The 27,335-nt window shown below is 34.7% G+C and overlaps 1 protein-coding gene and 2 non-coding genes across 3 annotated transcripts; 2 read left to right on the top strand and 1 right to left on the bottom strand.

Moving 5' to 3' along the window:
- Positions 1-549: 549 nt before the first annotated feature.
- PSMA3 (proteasome 20S subunit alpha 3) lies at positions 550-21,950 on the bottom strand. The gene is made up of 11 exons (XM_090270928.1): positions 21,839-21,950; positions 19,257-19,339; positions 13,569-13,692; positions 10,753-10,854; positions 10,595-10,668; positions 7,898-7,970; positions 7,028-7,093; positions 4,395-4,441; positions 2,327-2,394; positions 1,117-1,181; positions 550-706 (listed from the first exon to the last, which is right to left on the bottom strand). The coding sequence occupies exons 1-11, from the start codon at positions 21,857-21,859 to the stop codon at positions 662-664; spliced, it is 768 nt and encodes a 255-aa protein (XP_090127054.1). The 5' UTR covers positions 21,860-21,950; the 3' UTR covers positions 550-661.
- Positions 21,951-23,563: 1,613 nt separating this feature from the next.
- Positions 23,564-23,671, top strand: LOC150016832 (U6 spliceosomal RNA). Its single transcript, XR_016510157.1, has one exon. It is a non-coding gene; the product is annotated as a U6 spliceosomal RNA (small nuclear RNA).
- A 313-nt stretch (positions 23,672-23,984) lies between these two features.
- On the top strand, positions 23,985-24,057 carry TRNAK-CUU (transfer RNA lysine (anticodon CUU)). Its single transcript has one exon. It is a non-coding gene; the product is annotated as a tRNA-Lys (tRNA).
- The last annotated feature ends 3,278 nt before the right edge of the window (positions 24,058-27,335 follow it).

Below are 27,335 nucleotides of genomic sequence, written 5' to 3'. Positions count from 1 at the left end.
TTCCTGCTGTAAATGCTACTGTTCAGGTAATGACAATTGTTCTTTGCAGGCCACAATTCTGAATATTCCTTAGAAACAATTCTATTTACAGAGCACTTCCACATATATTCTAATTTATTTTTTATCAGAAAATATGGACATTTTTATTTTACAGACTGAGAAATTTCTACAGTGACAGAATAGCAATTTTGTGGGTGTTTAAATCCACAATAAAAGGAAAAAAAATACATTCTTGTATGTGTATACCTAGTGGTTAACTGGCTGATGATCAACAATCATTTCACTAAGTATAAACCTGGTTAAGAGCATCAACTGCCTACTTTCTACATTGGTAGGTACTTTCTACACAACATCCCAGCAGGATATGATCTTTAGATCCTAGCTGTGTGATGGAATGGAGCTTTGAATTAATCTGATTCCAAAGCCTCTGCAGTATTTTAACCAAGGAATTTTTAAATAGGCATAAATCTACATTTCAATGCTAAGTAAATAATGTGTTCAATTACCCCCACCAATTCTGTCAAGCAGACATTAACCAAACTGCAATGATTACAAGACAAAAATTTAATGAAAATTGGTCAGTGGGTATGTAATTATCCAAGAGGCAAAATAGTTACATGGGGACTGTATTATAAATTTAAAATAAATGCTGAAGTAAATGTTACATATTGTCATCATCTGATTCATCTTCTTCCTTCAAAGATTCCTGTTAGGAGAAAAATAGTGCTTAAAATCAATTTTTAATATTATTATAAGAACCTGAATCTAATTAGCCACTTATTAAATTCTTTATAACTTAAAAAATGAACACTGGGTTAGAATAAGGCACCCAGATAAAGAAAACTATAATTAAATATATCTTGGTTTTATAGTCAGTTGACTATTTTTGATGGAATATGTACAATATGAAAGCATTAAATGTCCTGAAAAACCCTTGCCATTTTCTCACACACACACACACACACACTACACACATACAAAAAAAAGGAACCAGGGCAACTTTACCCCATTGAGAATAACCTAGAAAACTATCCTCAGTTCAACTCAACTCTTGTAATTTGATATAAATCATTACTTTATACTTATTTCCGTGGAGTTTTCATGCAGTGGACTTACCTTAGCATATTTCTCTGCCTCTTCCCTTATATCTTTTGGAACAATTTCATGTCTTCCTTTAGTTACTAGAAATTAAGCCATACATTTAAGTGAAATAAAAATGAGGATTATATTGTGATTTGCAAAACCATGCAATCTCCCCAATCCATAGTTATGGTCCATCGAAGATTAATGTTGTAAGGTTGTACTTTGAGTACTATCAGATGCTTTGAATTCATTTTTATGTGTTTTCTCCAGACATAAGAAATTAAATCTCAAATTTAGCTCTTATGGAAACAAAGACTAAATTATGTTATAATTTATCTGATGCTATAGTAAATTTTGAGTATTCATTAATGTACAACATGACTAATATTTTTAAACTGGCCTTGAAGCTCTATGGTTAACATGCTAGAAAGAAAAAAAAAAAATTGATTTCTCAGTATTATCTTTTAAAGACATGAAATGGGTGTTTCAAAAAAGTTAATAAACTCTTCACAACTTTAGTCCATTATTAGGCAGAACTTTCCCTTTCAAAAATTTATTCAGGCTTTCTTTGTTCTATGTCTGAACACATTTTGGCAATACCTACTACAATGGAACATATGTATATTTAATGACCAAGCAATTCTACTATTATGTATATTTCTAATAGAAATGCTGTGTTGTTGTACCAAAATAATTGTACATGATGTCCACAGTGGCAATATTCATTATGGTAAAAAACAAAACAAACCTGGAAAGAGCCCAACTCTCTAGCAACAGAAGGTGAATAAATTATGGTATATTTAGACAACAGAACACTATATAGCAAGGCAAATGAACAATTACTACTTAAAATGTACAGCAACACAAATGATTTACACAAATATAATGTTAAAGAAATCAGGGAGAAAGAATACATATTGTATAATTCCATTTATATAAACTTCAACTGGCAAAAAAACTATGGTGTTAGAATTCAGGGTGATGGTTACTTTGGGGAAGTATGCATAGGTCTGATTTCAAGGAGGCCTAAGGGGTTACCTGGGGACTAGTGTATGTGTTGATCAGAACAGTTGTTACATTACTATAACCATGTTGTAATAATTCATCAATTCATTTGTTGTTTGTGTACTTTTTTGTATGTCTATATCATTAACGAAAACTTTTTTAAAACAGTTTAAAGGTATCCAGTAGTCAGTTTGGTTTGGTATAGACAAGAGAAAATAAAGGCACAAAAGTAACTTACTTTCACCAACCCAGCTGAGCTCCAGTTCAAAGGCTTTATCCTTAACTTCATCGTGTACTATGTAAATTCTAGAACAGAAAAGGGAAAATTATTACAATCATTCGGTTACCTACAAACATTGCAGTTCATGTACCAAGTCAGCATAAATAAGAACACCCATTCGTAGTATTAAATTACACATATACACATACATAGTTTATATTTAAGAACACTAGAAAAGACAGCAAATTACACAAGGACTGATGAACACTACAAATGATGCGATATACCTTTGAAACCCACTTGTGCATTTTGATACATTGTTTTGGAGACTCAGGTAACTAAAAAAAGATACCTCATAAGGAACACAAATGGGAAGAGGCCCTCATCACCTGTGCCTTTCAGGGTATTTGTTTTCTCCATTCATTAACTGATTAAGTTTGCAGTTATTAGTGGTCTCTCTTATCTGCAACTTCCTGGCAGGAATCTTTTTAAATCCTTGTGCACTTTCCCCTTATCCTGGCCTTCAAACTATAACACGTGCCAAATTTGCAGCAAAGAGGCACTTTCATAACATATTAAAGTAAAAATTTCAAAAAATTATCAGAGCAAAGCTTTCCTATTTTATACTTTCCACCATCTTACACAACTTACTTTTGGAGAGCATTCCTAACACCTTGCTATAATATGAGAAATCATCTTTTCTGAAACTCCATTTTATTAAACAATGAAGATGGATGACTAATAGACCAATTAGTGTCTCCTGTTACACCTAAACATAGAAGGTATGGTAATTTCCAGAAGCACTTTTCAGTGAAGAAAACTGAGTTTATCATGTTAAAACTGTTTCATAATTAATGAGAATTACTTTTAAAACTTAAGTGGGTTCTGCTTCACAACTGGAAAGGGGAAGGGTCTGGTACAAGGAGGGGAGATGGGAGTGGAGCGGCAGGAGTGGTGGAAAATTAGGACTTTTAAAATTATAAAATACTGCCCTTGCTGGTGTGGCTCAGTGGATTCAGTGCCAGCCTGTGATTTGAAAGGTCGCCAGTTTGATTCCCAGTCAGGGCACATGCCTGGGTTGCGGGCCACATTCCCCAGTTGGGGGTGTACAAGAAGCAACTGACCGATGTATCTGTTGCACATCGATGTTTCTCTCCCTCTCTTCCCCCCCCCCCCACCCTAGGGATAAATAAATATTTAAAAAATAAAATTATAAAATACTTTTGAGATTTTAATACATATAAATTATCAGTTTAAAGAGATTAAGGGGATCACTACGTATACTTACTGTTACATAAAAGAACTTTCTAGGACTTTCCCCCTTGCATGTATTATTAGATGTAAAACCTGAGACACTTGTACCAAGAGCTGACTAGTGTTCCTCTGAAATAGAGGTGCTGTGAATTCCCTGCAGTATTATTTAGGACTTTAAAATCTGAAAAGCTGGCTGCAGAACCAGCATTTTATTGGATTTTTTGAAATATTAAATGCCTAAATTCCTTGACCCAGAAGAATTAAGAAGCACTGCTAATCAGGTTTACTGGCTTTGTTGTAGCTTACTATTATTATTCTACTCTGTACTTGTAGTATGAACTACTTCAAGCTTTCTTATATTGTTTTAAAATGTTTTGAAATACTGCTCTTCTCATCTTGTTACAAGAACTTTTATCATTAATATTATCTTGCGCAAAGAAACAGATTATGCAAATGAGTCAGTTTCATGGATCATATATAGAAATAATTAGCTGTAAACTGAAAATAAAGCTTGTAAATTAAGATTACTATTATTGGGACTTCTGAGATTTGGGAAGTCGGGAACTACGAAATGAAGTACCTAGAGGTCCGCTATATCCTCCTACCCTTGAGTTCTATCATCTAGACAGGAGTTTGTCAAAAGGTACTTTTTTCCCATTTCATTCATTGTCACTTAAAATATGGATATTCTCTTCCTTAATTTTCGTTCAAATATTAAATTCACCTTCTAAAATTATGCTGTTACCTTCAAACGAAATAGCCTTTTTGAATTAATGTAAAAGGTAAGGTAAAGTGAAATATTTCGTCAATGGTAAGGAAATTTTCAACTTACATTTTTGCGACTTCTTTAACAACATCACGGCAAGTCATTTCTTTCATCTACAGAAAATAATATATATATATATATTCAGTAAGTTAGGAGTCAAACACTTTCCACTTGTCTAACTATTTGGAGATCTTTATCTTTATAGCCAATTTGGGATAATAAAATGCAAACATATGCATACCTACTATACACAAGACACACAAAAATGTATAAGATAAATTGTTCTGTGGAGAATTATTAAAGACAAAATTCAAGACAAAAAATGCAAAATGTTGAAGGAGGCTATGAAGAACCAAGATTTGAGTGGGTTTTGTTTGATTTCGAGGAAGATAAACAAAATGGCAAAAGTGGGAGGCCAAAATCTTATTAGGATTAACATTCTTATAGTGAACATTTGGAATCAGGGTAGAAAAAGAGCCCTTAGATGCCCAACAGAGAAGTTTATATATGGCAGGTACTGAAAATAATCAAGGCAAGATTTTATTAGGCATATGGGTTTCTGAACATACATGACAAGATTAAAAAATGTTTGAGCGAACTGGCTTTCATATTCTGTATATTTGGGAGGATGAAAATGATAAAAGATAAAGAGTACTCATCAAGCAGGCCAGACTTGAGATGATTTACTTTATCTCTAAACTAGGTTCATTAATATTTTTGATATTTAGATTTTAAAAATCCTGATGCTCCGTGCCTGCACACCTATATGAGCAAGCAGGACCAACAACAAGCATAATATGAATTAAATTTAAGAATACCAGTCTTGTGCCCTGGCTGGTGTGGCTCGGTGGATTGAGTGCTGGCCTGTGAACCAAAGGATCACTGGTTTGATACCCAGTCAGGGCACAGGGGTTGCAGACCAGGTCCCCAGTTGGGGATGCGCGAAAGGCAACCACACATTGATGTTTCTCTCCCTCTCTTTCCTTCTCCCGGATTCCCTGCTCTCTAAAAATAGATAACTAAAATCTTTTTAAAAATAAAAATAAAAATACCAGTCTTGTTAGGAAATAGACAAATCCAATATGTGGGACCAACTACAAAAGCAACTAGCATGGGCTCTTCAAAAAAATCAATGTTGGGGGGAGGGGAAGACTTACATTAGGAGAGAGATAAGAAACAAATTCAGAGTGTGAACCTTAATTATATCATGGTTTGAAATACAGCTGCAAATGACATTGTTGAGATTATTGAGGCAACTCTGATTATGGACTAAATATTATTTAGATGTTATCTTAGGTGTGATAATAGTATTATTCCAAGGAAATGGATCCTGAAGCATTTAGAAATGCAATGTTATGATGCTTCAAACATGAATTATTTTGTTTCAAATAGTTTATAAAAATAGAATACAAATGGATAAAACTGGGAAATACTGCAATCTAAATGCAGATACTTATACTATTCATATCTTTTCTGATGTTTCAATTTTTTCATGTTAAATTAGGGGTGAAGTGGATGAAAGGAATTATACTTTTGCCCTTATGGGTTAAGTTCTACATTTATAAGTTAATTGTGAGTTTTATATTTAGTAAATTAATTGTATCATACAAAGGCAAACTTAAGCAAATGTGAAAAGGCACATTTTAATTGACATACAGTTTTACGTATGTTCGTGAAGTTTTTATTTCATAAAATAATATTTTTGGTAAATACATCAGGAGAAAAACAGCCCACAGCAATGATGTAGGGTAGTGGTTGGCAAACTTTCTGTAAAGGGCCATATAGTGAAAGTAAATATTTTGGACTTTAAGGGCCATATGGTCTTTGGTCTCTATTCCAACTCTCAAACTGTACTGTTACAGTGCAAAAGCAGCTATAAAGTGAATGTGGCTGTGTTCCCAAAAAACTTAAATGTAAAGTGTACCATAGTGTACCATAGGTCTAGAATGTGGCATTAAATTCCAAGCACCAAGCTGTTCTATAGAGCCTGGCTTTAAATATGTTGAATGAGTAGTTGAGCAAAGTTCCGCATGAATATTAGATGTGTAAGAAAAATTTTCTCACTGTAATTTACCAAATACTGGTAAATCACATGTCTCCCTTTTAGGGAACTTTCTGATAAACATTTAAGAGTTGGTAGACACTTGTAATATTAAGTTGGTCAATTTGGCTAAAAGGAAAACCAACACATTTTTAAGAAAACATCTTTACACTATTACTAATTTCTGGTTCTTGGAAGAACAAGTGGGTAGTTGGACTGGACAGGGTTTCATGCCTTCTGTAGGTAGGAACAAAGGAAAGAGAAGCACTGGAGCAGTCAAGACTCTTGAAGACTTCCACAGACAAAAGTGATCCAGAGAAGAGATAACAGAGTAAAACACCGAAGTTCTCAAACTAAGCCTCATAGGGTTCCATGAATGGGCTTGAAGGACTTTGTGAAATTATATGATAATTTGTCTGTATCTGGATTAACAGTTAATAATAAATATACATCAAAATCACAAAAGGGATCCATGACACAATTCTATATAAGTAATATGTTACCAGCTTTCCTATTCAGCTACTTAGCAGCTTCAATAAGCTCTGCTCCAAATAGCAAACCACACTATATCCTTGGTCAGAAATGTTTAGTTTGTGGAGGTGAAACTTCATTACATAATGATAATGTTATAGCAAAAATTCAAGTATTAATGTGTTACCTGAAGCTTTTCTATTTCTGTCTTTGCAGCTTGCCTGGCTTTGCCAATAGCACAGCCCCAATAACCCTATTTGAAAAGAACACACACCAAAATATACATATATATATATATATGATATTCAACTAACATACTATCATAAATCATTGATTACTGTTTCTATTTAAAGGTTAAGGAAAGGACATTAAATGACTTTCAAAAGCAAGTATGGAGAAATAGTCAAACACATTCTAATGAACACCAAAAGGCTCAAAAAACAAAACACCAAACTTAATTCTAGAACAATATGGATTATTGTTAATAAAGGTATATACAAAGAAAAACTAATTATACATACTTCATGAACAAGAGACATTTTTGAGTAGGAATGAAAAAAATTATTTCTGAAAGAAATTCCTGAGTTCTACACTATAAATTCTTTTTTATATTATAAAGATTATTTTTTTAAAGGATGCCCATTTATACTTGTATATAATGACAAAATATAGTTTTCATTTATTTTTTAATTAGTAAAAATCATAAAAATCTCGGAAGACAGTTAAGAAAATTAGAGAAAGGTCCAAGAAATCCCATTTAATATCATTTTTTAAAAGGGAAAATAATGTACAGTTTTAAGACACTGCTAATATTGACAGTAATGAAGGAAATATTACATTCAAAATTTATGTTCACTATGCATTTTTTATATTATACTGAAAATCACAAATCTTTTCTCTGCCCCTATATCCACAGGTTATTGTTATTAATGATAAATAAAACATTCCTTTCCTTGAATGAATTTTAAAGAAACTCCATGTAAACTGAATTCATGATTTCAATGCTAATAAAATATCATTAAACTAAAAACATTCCATATTATTCAAAATTACTCACATATGAAACACCCGATGGGTCTATCATGTAGAGTTGTGCACCGTCATTCACACTGTAAGACCCTAACATGAAACTGCATAAAAGTAAAGTTACTGTTTAAACCATGGCTCTTAATACCGTAACAGTATTTTAAAAACAGTGATAAAAATTACAGTATTTTAAAAACAGTGATAAAAATTAAATTATACTAAGATGAACTACTTATATACATGTAACTCATTACACACTTTGGTCAGGTAGTTTCAATAAAAACTACATTTTTTAAACTGTTCAAAATTCATGTGGCTTTGTTTGCTTAGTATGAAACATTCTACTGAAATTTTCCTGGAAGGATAGCAGTGTAGACAAAGGAGTACTGATAGATAGAAAACTAATTAGAGGGCCCAATAGGTAAAAACATAAATATGAAAAAGTCAAGATGACAAAATTCCTGATATGAGTACAATGAATCTACCTCAAACTCTTGCTCCACTCTTCATTCTTTTTTGGCTATTCCCCTATATTACTCCAGTTATTTTTCTGAAGTAATCCAAATTGGTTCAATGTACTTTTATATGCTCAACAAATTCAAATTAGGCTATTAAATAATCATAAATTACTGATTTTCTGAAATTGTGACTTCTTTCCCTTAGAAATAAAGAAAGCAGCCTCATCTTACATATCATATCATGTACAGAATACCATTAACAGCCACCTGTCCAATTCTCTACCATTGTTCCCTTCCATCCTCCACATGGCTCTCAGACTTATCTTTCAGAATATATAACTGATTATTATTATTTTAGGACCTTCAGTGTTTTCTTTGTATAGAGCAGACTTCTCTATGATCTGGCCAATCCTAAATCTTCAATATCACATAAATCTTAGTCTACACAGCAAATATAATTGACTACTTCCACATTACCTGAAATGCCTGTGCAGTTTCATACCAGTCACTTTGTTTAAAATATCTTTATCAACCCCCTTATATCTCACATCCCCCTTTCCTTGCCAACTTTCCAGAAGAGGCCATTCCCTAACTCGTGCTCCACTATACTCAGTACAGACATACTTTTATCATATCACCTCTTAAATGATATCAATGGTGACTTATCTTTGTGTCCCCCCATCCATCTACGACTGACTCATAGTATATGCTCAATATTTACTGAAAAAGTTTTCTCCTCTCCACTATTCTCCCTTAAAAACAGAACTGATGAATTAAGAGCTCAGTAGAAAGGTTAAAAATGAAAGGTAGTTTAGGAAGTCAGAAAGCAGAATGTTTCATAATGTAATTTAAGTGAGAACCTTAAGAACTAATATAAAAAACATTCACAAGCCTAACTTATTGCTAGTAGAATACTACTCAGGTTTTCTCTAATATCTGTTCTCCTTAATTTAAATATGGTGATTATAAACACACCTCAAAGAAAGGACTGAAGCTAATAAACTTTCTAAAACCTTTAACAGTGGCAAGCACTCAGTTATTAGTAAATATCCTGATCAAACATGATTCACTTATTTTTTAAGTTATAAACTAACATTTATTTTTATTTGAGGGAAATCTAGTCATGACAGATCTCTCTGAGAAGCCATATTTGAAATTTTTTTTTTAACCCTCACTTGAGGACATTTTTTCATTATTTTTAGAGAGAAACATCGACTGGTTGCCTCCTGTACGCGCACACACTGGGGACTGAAGCTACAACCATTAGGTTACAGTTGATGCACCAACCAACTAAGCCTTGATGCAACTGAATCTCAGCTTTCCCCCCAAATAAATATTCCAGCATCCACCTTAACAACAAGAAACTGAGACAAACAGAATTTAAAATGTAATTTTGTATGGCTTCATTACTGATACTAAGATTCCCATTCAAGAGCATTTTACCTAACTGCTTTAAAGTATAGACAGAAATTAATGAGAATACTGAGGTGTCAGTATAGCTGGCTATCTAATAATGACAATATGGAATATCAGTTTGCAGTTTCCTTAGAATGTCAGGGTCTAAGATCCGAGGACTTCTTTTGTTTTTTTATTGAAAAATAACTGACATACATCACTGTACCAAAGTTTTAGGTATACAGCATGACGGTCTAATTTCCATATATTGTGCAATCATTACCACAATAGAGAATTTTTCTCCTTGTGATGAGAACTTAAGATTTACTCTCTTAACTTTCCTCTATAGCATACAGCAGCATCAGCTATAGTCATCAGGTTGTGCATTACAGCCCCAATACTTATAACTGGAAGTTTATACCTTTAGACCAGACCACCTTCCTCCAAAAATTTATTATAACCGGATTAAAGTTATTACTATGAGTCCTATATTTTGCCATCAGTTCAAATCTGTATACTCCTGGCAGGGTGGCCCAGTTGCTTAGAGTGTCATTCCTATACGCCAAGGTTGCAGGTTTGATCCCTGGTCAGGGCACATACAAGAATCAACCAATGAATGCATAAATAAGTGTAACAACAAATCAATGTTTCTCTCTCTCTCTCTCCCTTCCTCTCTTAAATCAGTAATTTTAAAAAAGTCTGTATAGTGTTTTTCATTATTTAAAGTTTTTAATTTGTATGTACATTGTTGTAGTTAATCATTGCCCTAATACTTTTTAGTAACAGTTCATATTTTCAAGGGTATAAAAGTTAAAGTGCTGGGGAAAGGATACCTATAGTACAGATCTCACCAACTATCACAGAAAATGTCATACCTGCAGCCAAAAGGTCTAACAGCACTGTAGAGTGTATATGCATGTACATACATGGCCACTCTATCTGCAAGATGCTGGGGGAGGGGAGAAAAACAGAAGAGTTCATTAATAAACTTCTATTACTGTTCAAAAGCCCCTTCAACATATTATCAACTTACTTTTAGTGGAATGTCATAGCCAAAGTTAGATCTAAAGTTGGAAGCTTCTTCTCTTGCAATGTCTGCTAAAGAACGAGCATCTGCCAACAAACCTGCTACTGCCTAAAAGAAAATAAGTACCAATTTAATATAGATAGACCCATCATAAATCAAGGAAAGTATGTAATTATTGTAGGCTTTTAAAATATTTAACAAGCATCACCATTTAAAATAAGTTTTTTTGGCTTAAAGGTCTTCACAGGACATTCTGGCATTTTGATGCTTGGGTATGGGATTACAATTTGGAAATTTACCAAGTGTGTCTTCATTGCTTTGTCCAATGATCACATTCAGGAGTATTTCTATAATAAATCCTCCATATAGCTCCACTTACTGCTTCATCATCAAGAATAAAACAATAAAAAGAATATAAAAACTATTGGTCTTGGTAACGATTGCTCTTTAAGTAGTTCTATGTACAAAAAGTAATTGAAAGTTTTGGTCTAAACAGCACAAACTCAAATCTCCCTTTTCCGCCTACTGAATAAGTAAATTGTAATATCAGATGAGAACATGACAAATCACTATTTTCCAAGATTGGTGGCTTACCAAACCATCTACTGAACTATCATCGTAGGGCATTGTAATGAACTCAAGAGTTATGGCACATTAAATTTTGGGGAAACATTTGTTAAAGCAGTTACAGTTTCAATATTAGATCACTCACATTCCTTTCAGTACCATCATATCATTGAAAAGCTGGGCTGCTATAGTAAGAAATAAGTACTGTGCAAAAATGAATATGGAACAGGAAAAGAGGGGGCGGGGCAACATGTAACCTGATTCTAAAGTTTAAGAAAGAAGTTGTACAGTGCACATTGATTGTGATTGTTTAAAAATAAAATAAAAATGTATTTATTTCATTCCATGTGTATTTTTTAGTAGCTACGAAGTTTTTAGGACATAAGCTCTAACTTGTTTAGAATTAAATACATTATAAATAGAATCACTCACTGGGTAGGGTTTTATCTATCTATCTATCTATCTATCTATCTATCTATCTACCTACCTATCCTAGGGAAGCCTTGGGAAAATAATTACTGGAGCACAGGTACTAGGAACCAAAAAATCTAGGAACTGCTTGGTTAGGAAATTTGCAGAATTTAGAAGTGATACCAGAACTTTTAACAGCCTTTTATCTACTGCTACTTACTAGTAGTAACAACGATGAAAATTCCTATTGAACACATATTGAGCACTCATTACATGCTAAGCATTTTACATAATTATTTTTAACTTTGCCAATAACTGTATGAGGTATGTACTATATTACCACTGTAGTTTTGCAGGTGAGGAAGCTAGTGTTTAGAATAATTTTCCCAAGGTTACCCAGCCAGTAAATGTCACCATTTCAATAAACTATTGTTTAGAGAAAGCTTATTGTGGGTCTTAATAATTCTCAAATCACTTGAAGTTGACAGCTATAGAAACAGAACATTAATCAGTCATTGTTCCTAACCCTCTTCAATGTCTAATGTTTTACCAATTTCTGGCTATAAGGAATGCCGTCAGTTTCCTGGCTTTAAATAACAAATGCTAAAAATCTGAAAATCCTAGAATGATAATATTTCAATCACTAAAGTGCCTATAAGCATGTATTATATTTTCAAAATATCCCACATAAAGTGTTTTTACTGAGTGAAAGACTGCCTAATTCACTAGCTTCCCTATCAGCTAGGTTACAATGTGGCAAGTTTCATAAAAACTGTCTGTTTCACTGGCAATAATAATTTGTTCAGGAGAGAAAATATGTTCAGAAAAACTCACTGAAGAAGCAAAAAAAATTTATCTGTAGCTTTACAGTCAACTGGCTATACGTTAGCAGCCCCTTCTGTGCTTGAGTGTAACACATCTCATTTAGAAATACCAAAGCTAACACCAGAGTGAATACACAGGATCTCACCCTGCAGAATGGGTTCTGGAGTAACATGTAAACCATGCAAACCCAAAAGTTTAATCCCAGTTTATATCTTGACCAGATGTAGAGATCTGTTTTCTCATCTGTAAAAATGGGATTAGTACTACTTTCACTGGATTGTCAGGATTAAATAATTTATATAAAAGAGCCTCTAGCATAGTGCCTGCTAGCACACAGGTTTTCTCATTTCTACTCAGCCTTTACAGTAAGCAGGGTTAGAAGCCTTTCTTTTCCTTTTTACATTATTCTTACTGAAGAAAGTCTTAACATTCATATAGGATGACTTCAGTATATACCAGTAATGTACTTATTACTTGCCTTGCGATTGTGCAAAGCAGTCACTAAAGACACAGGCTGTATGACATGGTGATACCTATGAAATTATTAAAATGATGTGTTCGCTTTTCCTTTCATTAAATATCCTTTCTCGATGCTCTACCCTACTACAAAGGTATTCTCTGTCTGATAACATCTTCAGTATGACAGTGATCCTCACAAGTGACACAAAACCCTGAAGATTCTTTGCCTTTTCAGAATATGCCTTCATCAGTGATCTATGCTGCCAAGATCTATTTTCAACACATATTTCTCACTCCTCTCCCCTCCTCCTTTCTTAAGGCACTTGGTTTTACATATCAATTTCCAATCATGTTATGAGAATGCTACCTTTCTTTTAGATACTAGTGAACTATTCACAAGTCAGGTATTCTATGTGATTACTTCTTTGGCTGCTCTCTAATCTGTTTCTGCCTCAATGCTAAAGTAATAAATGGGTTCTTATAATCACATTTTAATATATTCCAATCATTTACAACAAATTGGAAAAGGCAAAAGCAAATATTTTTTAACATGACCTTACCATTCCAACATGCCGATCAACATTAAAAAGTCGTTTATTGGAACCTTCCTCATAAAGTTTAGAAAGGACTAATTTTTCTACTCCAAAGACAACGCCATCTTTACATCTGATTCCAATAGCTGTACTGAAACAAGCAGAAGAAAATCAAAATTTTTAATGAAAATAAACTTTATGAACTTAAATTAAAACACAAAAATAGGTAAACATTTGGTTTCTTACGCATGACAAGTACTTTAAAACAAATACATTTGAAAATTAGAAAGGGGTAGTAAATTATATCCATATAAATGAATATCATAATTTTAAAAATCTACCATATTTTGAAATAAAAATATATTAATACAGAAGTGAAAAAAGATGCCAACAAAATATGTACAAAATGGCACAGTGTCTGTCATATGATAGCCATATTATTAACAAATGTTGACTAAATTCATGTCCATTAAAAACAATACATAATATGCACAGAAAAGACAGGCTATACACAAGCTAAAAAGTTAGCTGTGACTAATTTGGGTAGGGTATGATTCTTTTTCTTTCCTTTTCTGCACTAACCATATGTTTATAAGTATATAAAAGAATAAAATGTTTTGTACAACTGTTTAAAACAAAATACATTTTAAAGTAATCTCAAGTAAATGTGGAGAAATTATGTTGCCATTTTAAGATGAAAATATATTAATCACTTTATTTTTCCATTCATTTTAATAAAGGGAATTCTGATTAGAAACAACCAGAAAAATGAACAGAGCCACATACACATATTGCAAAGAAATGCAGACACTCCTTCCCTGGCACTTCACTTATCTTCAATGGCTCCCCTTTCAAGTTCAAACTCCTTGGCCCGCCTTTCAAAAATCCCAAGATTCTGCAAAGCCCATCCAGCTTATTCAATTTCCTATTATAAATCCACTGCTCTACTGTTTTCAACCTCCTTGTCATCCCTCAAACACCTTATGTTCATTTTGCTGTTAGGTCTTCACTGAAGTTACTCTGGGTGCTAGAATACACTTCCTCCTCACCACTTCATATTTAAATAATTTCTATAAACTTTGGAAAATTTACTTGAACTTAAAACTCCTCAGCCTCGGATAGCCTTTCCTAGTTATTTCAAGTCATCATCTTCTTCACTAAACAGTTCTCAAAGGAGTGGTCTGTGAACCCCCTTAGGAATCTCTGAGACCCTTTCAATGGGATGTGAGGCAAAAGTATTTTCATAAAAATACAAAGACATCATTTACCTTTTCCATTGTGTGGATAGTTGCACTAATGAAACATACAGTACAGAAGCAATGGTGGATAAAACTGCTAGCACATCAACACAAATCAAGGCAATAACAACAAATAGTAGCAGTAACTATTAATTGTATTCTTCACTATTATACTGTCAGTTAAAAAAAAAAAAGAAAAGCAACTTTTAGTTTAAGAATGTCCTTGAAAGCCCTGGCTGGTGTGGCTTAGTGGATTGAGCGCCAGCTTGCAAACCAAAAGGCTGCCAGTTCAGTTCTCAGTCAGGGCACACGCCTGGGCTACAGGCCAGGTTCCTGGATGGGGGCATGCCAGAGGCAACGAATTGATGTATCTCCCACAAGATTGATATTTCTCTTCCTCTTCCTCTTTCACCCTCCCTTCCCCTCTCTCTAAAAATAAGTAAATAAAATCGTTAAAAAAAAAGAATGTTCTTGATAAAGCAGTAATTAATTTTATTAGATGACAACCCTTAAGTACCTATCTTTTTATTATCATACTGAAATAGAAGGCACTCAAAGTACTTTTGTACTTCAAAATAGAATGGTCGCCTAAAGGGACAATGGTGGAACTGTTTTTGAGTTGTAAATTTTCCCATGGACCACCTGTTTTTACCTTCAATGAACATCAGACGAACTATGGTTATTTACACTTAGTATATGGCAGATTTTTTTCCCTAAATGAACAAGTGAACCGTTTACTTCAAGGAAAACAACTGACCATATTTTGTTGTCAGTGATAAAATTCAAGTCTTTCAAACATAAACTGGAATTCTGGAAAACATACACCCCTGTGAGCTTGTGTTTCCCAATACTTACAAACTTTTATGATCAGATTGATGGTGATATTAATAAGTGTGATGCTTCTGATAGTATATAACAAAATATGTCAAATGTGGATGATATGCTATAACTCAGTCAACCAATATTTTCTAAATGATCAAACATGATGTTACAAATCATGCATGGGTAAACATCCAAATTACAGATCTTAATTTCCAAGTACAAAAAGTTTATTAAATTTTTAGACAACTACATTACAAAAAAAAAAAAAAAAAATTACAAAATTACCCCTTGTCTAGTTTTGGTGTAGTATCATAGAACATCTATAATTACCTGAAAGGCTATTAAAATACTCATTTTTTTCCAACTACATACCTGCATGAAGCCTGATTCACTTCACATGCTTCAATAAAACTAACAACATATTATTGAAGCAGATATGAAAATCAGAATTCTTTTTTGTAGATATTATTTATTTTTAGAAAGAAGGGAAGGGAGGGAGAAAGAGAGGGAGAGAAACATCAATGTGTGGTTGCCTCTCGTATGCCTCCAACTGGGGGCCTGGCCCACAACCCAGGCATGTACCCTGAGGGGAAATCAAACTGGTGACCTTTCCATTTGCAGGCTGGCAACTCAATCCACTGAGCCACACCAATCATAACTGAGAACTAGTGTTCTATTAAGCTTCAATTAACTACTGACATTCACAAAAATGTAAATACCACTCTTTCCTAACTACATTTTTTTTTTTTTACATTTTGGGTAAGTTATTTTTCATTAAAAATGTTACTACTATTAAATATTTTTAATAATGTTATTTTAAATCATTTATGTTCACATGCAATTGTGTATGTGTTACTTTGAGTGAATTAATATTTTAATTGTTTTAAAACCTAACCTGGTAAATATTAATAGGACTAATAACCTGCATAAATAAAAGCTCTTTAGAGGTCACAGTAAATATTGATAGAACCTATAGCTTATTTTTAAAATGCTCTTTGAGATCCGGTTATTTTTTTTTTACAAGTATGAAGCGTTCCTGACACCAAAATTTTATGTACATCAAAATTTTATGTACATTTTTATTCTAAACAATCTAGTATTGTGTTTATATTTCACAATCTTCCTTTCATATCCTGATTCCTCAATGAGGCTAAAGGGGAAGATTATAACTTAAATCTTTTGCATATTACCTTCTAGAGCAGTGGTTCTCAACCTTCCTAATGCCGCGATCCTTTAATACAGTTCCTTGTGTTGGGGTGACCCCCAACCATAAAATTATTTTCGTTGCTACTTCATAACTGTAATTTTGCTACTGTTATGAATCATAATGTAAATATCTGATATGCAGGATGTATTTTCATTGTTACAAATTGAACATAATTAAAGCACAGTGATTAATCACAAAAACAATAAGTAATTATTTATGTGTTTCCGATGGTCTTAGGCAATCCCTGTGAAAGGGTTGTTCGACCCCCAAAGGGGTCGCAACCCACAGGTTGAGAACCGCTGTTCTAGAGGCATACTTTCATAAAATTATGATCATAGTATATATGTTGTAATACAGTGCTTTTACGCATTAACTTACATGTCACTATTTGTTTTGGTAGTTCCAATACTTAACAGGTACTCAAAAATATCTCATTTTTAAATTCCCAAGATTAAATTTTTCTTAAACAAATTAATCATAATTCAATGCAGGAATATAATCTTAAATCAAATTATTTAATTAAGTGGTTAAATGTTTTCTATTAGTTTACATGCCAGACTCAAGAAAATTAATATACAATCTAATTTTTCTAATTTTTACTTTTGTGCCCACACAGCTAAAAGATCTTCCAAATGTTTCTACATATAGTTTTACATATATTTCATTTTTATTGTAAGGTATGTGAAGTAGTTATGGTAGCTGTCCAAACCCAAATTTTACAAACAAAAAAAAAGTAACATTCAGAGGACTGAAAAGAGGAACCCTATATAATATCACTATTAAGTAGCAGCTAAGAGGAAAACTCACATCTTGTGATCCTCATCCAATATTCTATCATACCAGATTACACAGATACCTTTAAAAGAACTTCCCTAGTATTTTTCTTTATGCAGAAAAAATACACTTACTTTTAATGTTTCAATTTTTTAAAATACAAATTTTACTTAAATGAAACTGTTTTGACATATTTAGAAGTACTTAATAAAAAACAAATTACTAAGATACACAGATCCCCACAGCCTAGACTCATTTTTTGAGTTACAGATGGTCTCAAAATGTATTTCCAGTCTTTCTTAGTCAATACTTCTCTTACCAGTTTTTTACCCTCAATGGAAGTGCAAGAATGCAGAGAAGGAAAAAAACAGTAAATTCCTCAAGTTTTATTCCAGCTCCCTGGTCTAAGAGCCTATCTTCCTCTATCAAAAGGAAGAAAATGTGTCAAACTTTTTTCTTGAATTTGACTCTCTTCTGAACTCGATTAGACTTTGTATACAATGACAAATATATTTTAGCCTAAATTCTTAGCAGCTTTCTATTACAGCATCAAATACTGACAGCTTGTAAATATCAGTATGTCTAATACAACATTTAAACACAAAATAAACTAGCTTGTTTCAAATGCTGTATCAGGACTTAAAAATGTATTTTTGTTCAAAAAATTTTAACTATTTCGTCAACCATTAGAAATCCATATACCTTCTTCTTTCTACCACTCAGAAGATGGCACCAAAAAATGACTATCTATTTATTCTCATTCAATAACTATTGAGGATTTGCTAGGCGCTAGCATATGCAAAAACAAATAACAGTCTCCACCTTCATGAAACTTCCATAATCATATATTAAAGGTACTAGTAAAAATTTGCCTAACTCAGTATTTACACATAGAATTTTCTAAAATTCTACAAACATTTCCCTATTTCACCTCTACTCCAAAAGCTTCATTATTATGAAAAAAATTTAAAAACTAAGCCTAAATACCATTTGTTTAGTAGGCCTGAAAAAGTCTTTGAGATCTGAATGAGATGATATAAAATTTTTTTAAAGTCCTTTAATTCATCCCAAAGCTGCTTTAGATGCAAAATACAATGATCATGTAATTATAACTGATAAAATTTCTTCAGTGAAAGACTCATAAAATTTGTCAACACATTAATATTTTAACCAAGGTATTACAGCAATGCCAAGGAATCGTTTTTAGTGCGTTATTCTAAACAATAAAAGACAAGAGTAAAGGAAGTGAGTCCAACAAAAAAATATCTTAGTGATCCTACACCTTTCTTTCTCTCTCTAAAAATCAATAGAAATTAAAAATAAATAAAAGGAAATGGGCTAGCAAAGATGATAATTAATTCAATTTTATATACTACATTTAAGACATGGTAAAATGTCCAAGTGGATAATACTGGATCAGCTGGGAATATAGGACTGGGGCTCATGAAAAGATCTGGCCTTAAAAAAAAAAAAGAGATCTGAAAAAAAAAAAAAAAACCCACAAAGTAAACAAAGTTAAAAGAGAGAGAGAAAAACCTGGAAATGACTAATAAATTGAGATTGTTTTAGGGCACATATAATTTTGTGCCAAAGCAGCATACCAGAAATATATAGATGGAGATATTAATTAACTGGTTAAAACATGCTAATTTCAAGTAAAACAATACTTCTTACCTACTATTTTCCACAGCCTTCATGGCATATTCAACTTGAAAAACTCTTCCATCAGGAGAGAATGTAGAGGCTGACAGGTCATACTACAAGGAAAAAGGCAACAATTAGTCTATAATGATGTATTTTGGGCAGTAATAATCTTATAATTTTCTTCTAAATGACTTAAGCATCAGAAATATGTGTTAAATCTCAGCAAAGACTTTGCTTTAACCTGTCAGAGTAGCAACAGCATCTAAAGGAAAAGTTATACACCTTAGATTTCTGCTACTGAAAGCAACAGATACAAGTCCTAGATAAAATAAACTTTTCACATAAAACACAGAGCTTACGGTATGACATAAATAGCACTGGAGTCAGACCATTCTAATTCATAGCTGGGGCACTAACAAACTAAAGGACCTTAAGACAAATCATTTAGCATTCAAACATTTAATAAGCATATGTTAGTCACAATAAGGGAATACAAAGAGTACTCATTCTTGAATTTATTCATTTTAAATCAGACCAGGCACAAATCTAGGTGCTGGAGAAACAGCAGTAACTCAGAAAAAAAGGACTACAATGAAAATAAAACAGGGTGAAGTGATAAGTTGGAAGAACTCCTTACCAGAGACTACCTGATCAAGAAAGGCCTCACTGGGGCAGTTTATATTTAGTTATTTAGACTGAGTCACAAATAAATAAGGAGTCACTAGCCATTTAAGATATGGAGGAGCCATCCTAGCATTTGGCATAAAGACCTAAAGGTAGAAACAAGCCTAGCACAATCCAGGAATGGAAATAAGGCCACTGTGTCTTGAGCACTGCAAGTGGTAGAAAGAAAACTATATTACAGACATGTGAGGAAGGTCCAAACTATGTTGAGTCTTCTAGGATGGAATATGAAGTTTATATTTTATTCTAAATGCAACTGGAAGTCACTGGAATTTAAACAGGGGGAGTGATATAATCTAATTTAAAAAACAAAAACAAACAAAAATAATAATTCATCTGAGAAATGAATTGCAGAGGGAACAAGAGTAGGAGCAAAGATCAGATATTCCAAAAGTGGTACTTCAACTAGAGAAAAGCAGATGGAAGTCAGTATCTTTTGTGGTAGAGACCCTCCTCCCAATCCCCCAAAAAACCCTGCTAATGGATTGGCTCTAGGAGTAAATTAAAAAAATAAAAATAAAATAAAAAAAGAAAGAAAGAAATTAAAGGTGAATCATAGTTTCTCATTTGAGCAACTAGAACTGAAGATTGAAGGTTTTAGGAAATGCAAAATGGCAAAAAGAGACGAAAACCCAGAGCTCTACTTTGGACTCGTAGTTTGAAATGCCTATTAAACAATCAAGTGGAGAAAAATACCAAGTAGACAAGTTTTATTGGGAGTTACTAGGAGAAGTGAAGACAGGAGTATCTCCTCAACAGTGGTGCTTCCTGAGTCTGTTTTCTGATGTGTTAAATGAAGATCCTTAACTCTACCTCTGTAATACCAAAATATCTCATGTGGTTATATTATCAAGATTTTTATTTGGTTTATAGAATGAAACGCTATCAATTGAAGGTAACATTAATGCAGTTGCAAAGTCAATTTGCTACAATATCCATTACTGAACAACTACTATTTCTAAAAACAACTTACAGGACATAACTTTAGCATCACATAACCAAATGGATTAAACCATACCAACCATAAGTTGCCTGTCACCATACTTGGGAAACCATTATGTGGGCTTAATCCTGAGTATTAAAATCTTATGAACTGGAGAAACAGATGAACTAAGAAACCCACTCTTCTATGCCTTAATGCAAACAACTAATATATATTTCTAAACAAAATTATACTTCTTATATGGAGAAATACATAAAAGGGGTAAGCAAAATACTGTATATATGCAGTACATTTAACAAAGGAAAGTAGTAAGCCGAACAAGTGAAGTCCAACTTCTAAATCCTCAACAGCAGTTAGGTCCCCAGCTAACCGCGGTAGTGTGCTATTAATCTGTACAGGTAAAGCTCGGGCAGAGGTAAAACGAAAAGGATTCTTCAGATTTCACTTTTCAGACCAGTCTTCTTATTAGTTCTGTCCCGATAGGGTTTCCAGGGGGTCATACTGAGCGGTCGATCACTACACTCGCAGCGACGATGGAGAAGGCCCCGTGAGTCAGCAGCACCCTAACAGCTGCATGGAACTGTCCCACGGAAAGCTGCATCTCAGACCTTGGAATCTCAAGCCGCCTGGCCGCAGCGGTTCTCACGAGGCGCTGACGCCCAAACCCTTTAGACTCATTCAGGCTCCACAAGTCTCCGCTTTCGGTTTCCTGAGAGACTAAAGAAAGTGACTCAGCAATCCAAAGCGGCTCCAAATCCTACTGCTCCGCCGCCAGGGCCGCTACACCTGAGCTTAGAAGCTTCCGGTCACCGTCACCTCAGACTCAGGCCTAGAAATTAGCGTGGGAAAAACACCTCGAAGCGGCCCACTTGGGAAAAGGCAGTCCCAGTGCACCCGAAACTGGTGCACCGTAAGCGGCCTGCCCGACTTCCCTTCAACGCTAATCCTCTGACTAGACTATCATACCGAGAGCCAAGGAACTCACCCCAGTGCCAATTGAGCTCATCCTGCTAAAACCAGCCGAACGTGTAGAGCTTCAGGGCCTGCAGCGGTCCCCTTACTCCGCAGCACGCAGACTAGTAACACGCTCTCTCATTGGCTGCTTTTTCAACCAATAGCCTTCTCTGTGGCTCGTTCCTCAGTCCTTAGCCGGGGGAACAGAGGATTGTGGGAAAAGGGGAGGATTAGCCTGGCGGGTGACGGGCTAATGCAGAAGCAATGGAGGTGGGTGGGGTTGGGAAAAGCTGGGAGACCTTCCTCTTCGGTTTTGGTCGTGAGTGTTACTGAGCCATTTTGAGTCATCGGGTTGATTGAGAAGCCTTTTTATTCCATTTCCTGGAAATTATGTATCTTTCAAATTACCGCTCTATTTTGCAACCTTATTTCTTTAAAGCAAAGCGGAGCCGTGTTCTAACCAAGACCTGAGAAAGCAGTAGGAGAGCGGTCTCCCGCCGCGCTTGGCATCCTGGTTCTGCCCAGTATTTTGGGGGAGTCCCTGTCACCCACCTGTCCTCACAAGGAAAGAAGTTGTACTCTTAAGGGTTTCACCTTTGAGCTCAGGGGTTTTACTGAAGCATTAGTACCCTTTCTCTGACCATAACTATTTAGTAGAAGTAAGGTTAAGACTAATTAAAGATATTTGTTGAATTCTAATACGTCCCAAGAACTCTGCTAAACACTGGTGATAAAACAGTGAAGAAGACATAATCCTCTCCCTCATGGAGTTTACGTACAATGGGAGGAAATAGGCAACAAAGAGTAAATAGGCAAAATGGTTGGATCTTGTGGTAAGAAGGTAGAAGGATGAACCTGAGTCCTGGTACTTAGAGAATGACTTTCTGACTGAAACCTGGGATTGTACAGAATAATAAACTTCGCATGTTACGGGAACGGTCAAGTCAGTGTGGCCTGTCAGCGATTAAGTGGGGGAGATGACAGGAAGTGAAATCAGAGGTGGACAGGGAACCAGATCTTGTAGTGGTTTGTATTTTAATCTGATCATTAACGGAAGGCCACTAGCATTTTTAAACTACTAAATACTTCAGTGTGTATTTCTCCCCAGATAATATTATTTTACAGTCACCATACAATTTTGAAAATCAGAAAATTAAGAATACTATTTTCTAATATACAGAATTTTATAGATTTTAGCAAATTTCTTGGTAATAAAATGTCCTTCATAGCAAAAGAATCTCCAACACCACACATTGCATCCCGTTGTGAAGTCTCTAAAATCCTTTAATCTGGGAAATAGTCGCTTAGTATAAATAGTTATTTAATAATCTCCATAGGAGATTATTCCATTGTCTTGGTTTGTCTCAGTCATAATCTGATCAAAATCAATTTTTCTTCTTTCCTCTTATAATTAATATTCTTTATCATAATATTCAATGACCTTATAATTATTTCCTCTCAGCTTCTGTTATTTGAGCTGGATAATAATAACCTCTGAGGGTCCTGTCTCTCAATTGTCAGTTACCCGAAAGAGGCCTTATTTTAATTGAATCAGAATGCCCTTCTTCAATTTAACTTTCCTTGACTAGATCATATTAAAGGAAAAGAGCTAGACTATGCTGTTTGTTTAGAGTAACTAATCTCTTAGAGGTTGAAATTTGTTTTTTAATGCTGCCCCACAAGCTGTAGGAATCCGTATGACATTTGATAGAAGGCGGATAGCCTTGATACGTGTTTTTTAAAGATAATATATTAGGTGCTTGCTTCGGCAGCACATATACTGAAAATTGGAACGATGTAGAAGAGATTAGCATGGCCCCTGCTCAAGGATGACACGCAAATTCGTGAAACGTTCCATATTTTTCATCTCTTTCAAATGCTGGAATTTAATAAAAAGATAACATGTTAAAGCAGTAAATATTTTTAAACACAAGAGAAAATATTCAATGAACATGTGTAATTATGATTTGCATAGGTTTTCAGTGATCTCGGTATAACACGCAATAGAAATGATTAAATTCAAGTAATATTAAATAAATGTTTTAAAGAATGTTTGAAAATAATTCAGAAGTGCATATTTAATAGTGCCATGCAATTTTTAATAAACTGTCAAGGAATAAAACTTAATGTAGATGAACAAAGATTAAGATGTAGAAAAATAGGTTTGGTTTCCAAGCGCCCGGCTAGCTCAGTCGGTAGAGCATGGGACTCTTAATCCCAGGGTCGTGGGTTCGAGCCCCACGTTGGGCGTGAGTGATTTTTGCTTATTCTTAGGAAATTTCGTTTTTAAGTCTCTCCAAACCATTATAAACAAGAAGGGGGTCTTTAAACCTAATTAGTTTTAAGTGTTTTTAGTATTAACCAGATCTCTGGAAAAATCTTGCAAACGAGACTGGTCTCAGACTGCGCCTGCGCACTTGAAAGCACACGTTCCTCTTTCTGTGATTCCTTCCCAACCTACTCCTTAAAGCACCGAAGAAACTGAAAGGCCCAGGTTTAAAGTTGAGACTCGGTTTCCGTGTTATTGTACTACGGATATTTGCATAGTTTCTAGTAAAGGGCAATTTTTGCTTGTCAGAACAAAATATAAGCACCGATTTTGGCACCTTTTCCAAAATGCAAAGATCTCTTGTAAAAGCGGCTGGGGAGGCTGGAGGACTTGAAAGAAAATGTTTGGTTTTTTTTTACTTTTTATTACTTTTATTATAGGGTCTGTCCTGGGGTAGGGAGTAAGTAGGGGAATATCCCTTGGAGAATATATAGTGAGAAGTGTTTCTTTCTGTACTCAGATCTGTAAAACCAGTACAGACCACTTTTCTTCTGTTGTTCTTGGGATTATATTTGGGATCTATCCATCCAACTGGGTGGCTATTAGGAAGTTAATATTCTGGTAAGGGCAAGACTCTTTGAAACAGAAGCACAAAGAAAACTGAGATGTGGAAATTCAGATGGGCATTTAGGTATTTACAGGAGACAGGGTTTTTACTTTCTCTCTTCACTGAGAATTCCGAAATGAGAAAGAAAACGTTCACACACACCCGGACCACCACCTCATCCAGGCACGTTCCAGAATCTGACTCACTAGGTAACAGATGAAGTATCCATGCCCGCACCTGAAGCCAACTCTACCCAAAGCACTAATTCCTGTACCTCTTGTGTTATCCACCAGCTTTCCTCCCACTTAACTACCGATTTTTCTTGTTTCCTTCAATATATAAACATGCTGTTAGTTCTCTATCTTAATACAAAACAAAAACTTTAACCTAGGCCCCCTGCAGGCTACTGTTCTGTTTTTCTGTTCTCCCTTGGAACTAGTCATCTCCTTCCCAGTCACCTACATCCACCATTCCTTACATCTCTTAACCTTGAAAATGCCCTTTGGCCAGACCAAAAAATCACCTGTAGTTAAACAAGTTTGACTTATTACTAATTGCGGGTACAAAGCTGAAATTAGTAAGGTAACAGTCACTCATTTAGCGAGAGGATGTTTGATGTTTGAGTTGGACAGTCCACTGTAAGTGAACTATATATAAACTAAGGTTTCTCACAACCCTCTCCTCGGTTTTGATAATTTCCTAGAATAGCTCATAGAACTCAGGAAAACTTTTTACTTGTTTGATTATAAAGGGTACAACTCAGGAACAACCAAATGGAAGAGATGCAAAAGGCAAGGTATGAAGGCACATGTAGCTTCCATGCCTTCTCCTGGAATGCCACCCTCCTAGCACCTGGAAATGTTTACCATCCTGAAAGCCCTCTGAACCCTGTCCTTTAGGGATTTTTACAAAGGATTCACCGTGTAGACATGATAGATTAGCTCAATCTCCAGGCCCTGTCCTCTCCTTGGAGGTTGTGGGGTGCGGCTGAAAGTTCTAAACTTCTAATTATGGCTTGGTCTTTCTGGTGACCAGTCCTTATCTTGAAGCTATCCAGGACCCCACCGAAAGTTGCTTCATTAGAACAAAAGACACTTCTATTACTGACGAAATTTCTGAGGGGTTTAGAAACTCTAAGATGCTTCAGCACCCCTATCACTCAGGAAATTTAAAAGGGTTTTAGGAGTTGTGTGTCAGGAACTAGGTGCAGAGACCAAATGTATTTGTCACACTTGCCTAATTTGTCTTTCTTTGAATCACTAAGAAATGATACCAACCCCAATCACCCTATTCCAATTCGTAACTACCCCACTGTCCATTTTACCGTGCACTGTTTTTCCCACAGACAGTATCACCTTCTAATTTATGTTATCGTCTTCACCCACATACCCCCTTGGAATGTAGGTCCATAAAGGCATGGTTTTTGTCTTTACTCACTAATGTATCTCAAGCACCTAAATTAGTATCTGGCAGATTTTCAAAAATTTATTGAACTAGTGAGTTTTCTAGGGCTGCTATAACATAGTACCAAACTGGGTAGCTTAAAACCACCAAAATGTATTGTCCAGGTTCTGGAGGCTAGAAGCTTGAAATCAAGGCATAGGCAGTCATGCTCTCTTGAAGAATCTGTTCTATTTTTTTTTTAGCTTTCTGTTGTCACCAGCAATCCTTGGTGCTCCTTGGCTTGCAGCCAAGTCTCACCCTTGGTTGTTACATGCTTTCTCCCTAAGTATCTTGTTGCACATGGCATTTTCCTCTTCTTATATGGCCACCAGTCATATTGGATTGGGGCCCACACCAATGACCTCATCTTAATTTGATTACATTTGCAAAGATTTTAATTCCGAATAAGGTTACATTCACAGGTACTGGGGATTAGGACTTCAGAATATCTTTCTGGAACACACAATTTAACCCCTAATACTAGGCTCCATTTGTTAACTTCAGCCACTAGGTGTCTGCCACTTTAGAGCCAGCTATAAAAGCTCTATTTCAGTCAGGGATCTTATTTTTTTATATTATTCAATGATGAAAATTTTCTCATAAGTAATCCAGGTTCAACAAAAGACAGAATTTTAGTAATTGTTTACTATAAAAAAGACAAAGTGAATAGTAAATCCATGTAACTGACAACAGTACATCTATTCCTGGCAATCTCACCAGGTGGTTTCAAAGCTAAGATTTAAAGGGGTTTTGTTCTTCTGGAGCTTATATTCCTGAAAGGATGATAAAGCCTGTGCTGAGACAATTAAGAGGTGAAACTGTACGTGCCTCAGTTGCAAATCATGTGCTTATGGGAAAGGGTGCTGTGGAAGAATGCTAACCATCGAGGACACAGTCTTATTAGTCTTGGGCTATTAGAGCAGAGAACATGGGGACAGTACTACTGTTAGAAGTATTTTAAAAACTAGAACACATACATACACACAAATATAAAAATGAATCCTTTCCTATTCTCAATGCCAGGAACCAGCTCTTTCAAGTGTTAGCTGGCATGGTATCTTCATACAAAAAGTAATATGGCGAAACAAGGCAGGATCCAGAAAAGGGTGAACAAAATAAGTAAAAATAAACTTGGGAATATATAGTCCAGAAAACATATCAATTCCTACTGTCTTCAGGAATGAAAATACATAGGTAATATACAGAAGT

Source organism: Furipterus horrens, unplaced genomic scaffold (genome assembly GCF_987537825.1).
Source record: "Furipterus horrens unplaced genomic scaffold, mFurHor1.1.pri manual_scaffold_3, whole genome shotgun sequence".
Taxonomy (NCBI): domain Eukaryota; kingdom Metazoa; phylum Chordata; class Mammalia; order Chiroptera; family Furipteridae; genus Furipterus; species Furipterus horrens.
Note: the sequence above shows the minus strand (reverse complement) of the source record. Positions and strands in the feature narration are given on the sequence as shown.

Bases quoted from the DNA above. Each gene is read 5' to 3' on its own strand.
- PSMA3 (XM_090270928.1), bottom strand. From the start codon at position 21,859: ATGAGCTCAATTGGCACTGGG. The intron at 13,693-19,256 runs GTAAGAAGTATT...TGCTTGTTTCAG, and splicing joins AAGGCTGTGGAAAATAGTAG to TACAGCTATTGGAATCAGAT. The intron at 1,182-2,326 runs GTAAGTTACTTT...CTTAATTTCTAG, and splicing joins GCTCAGCTGGGTTGGTGAAA to TAACTAAAGGAAGACATGAA.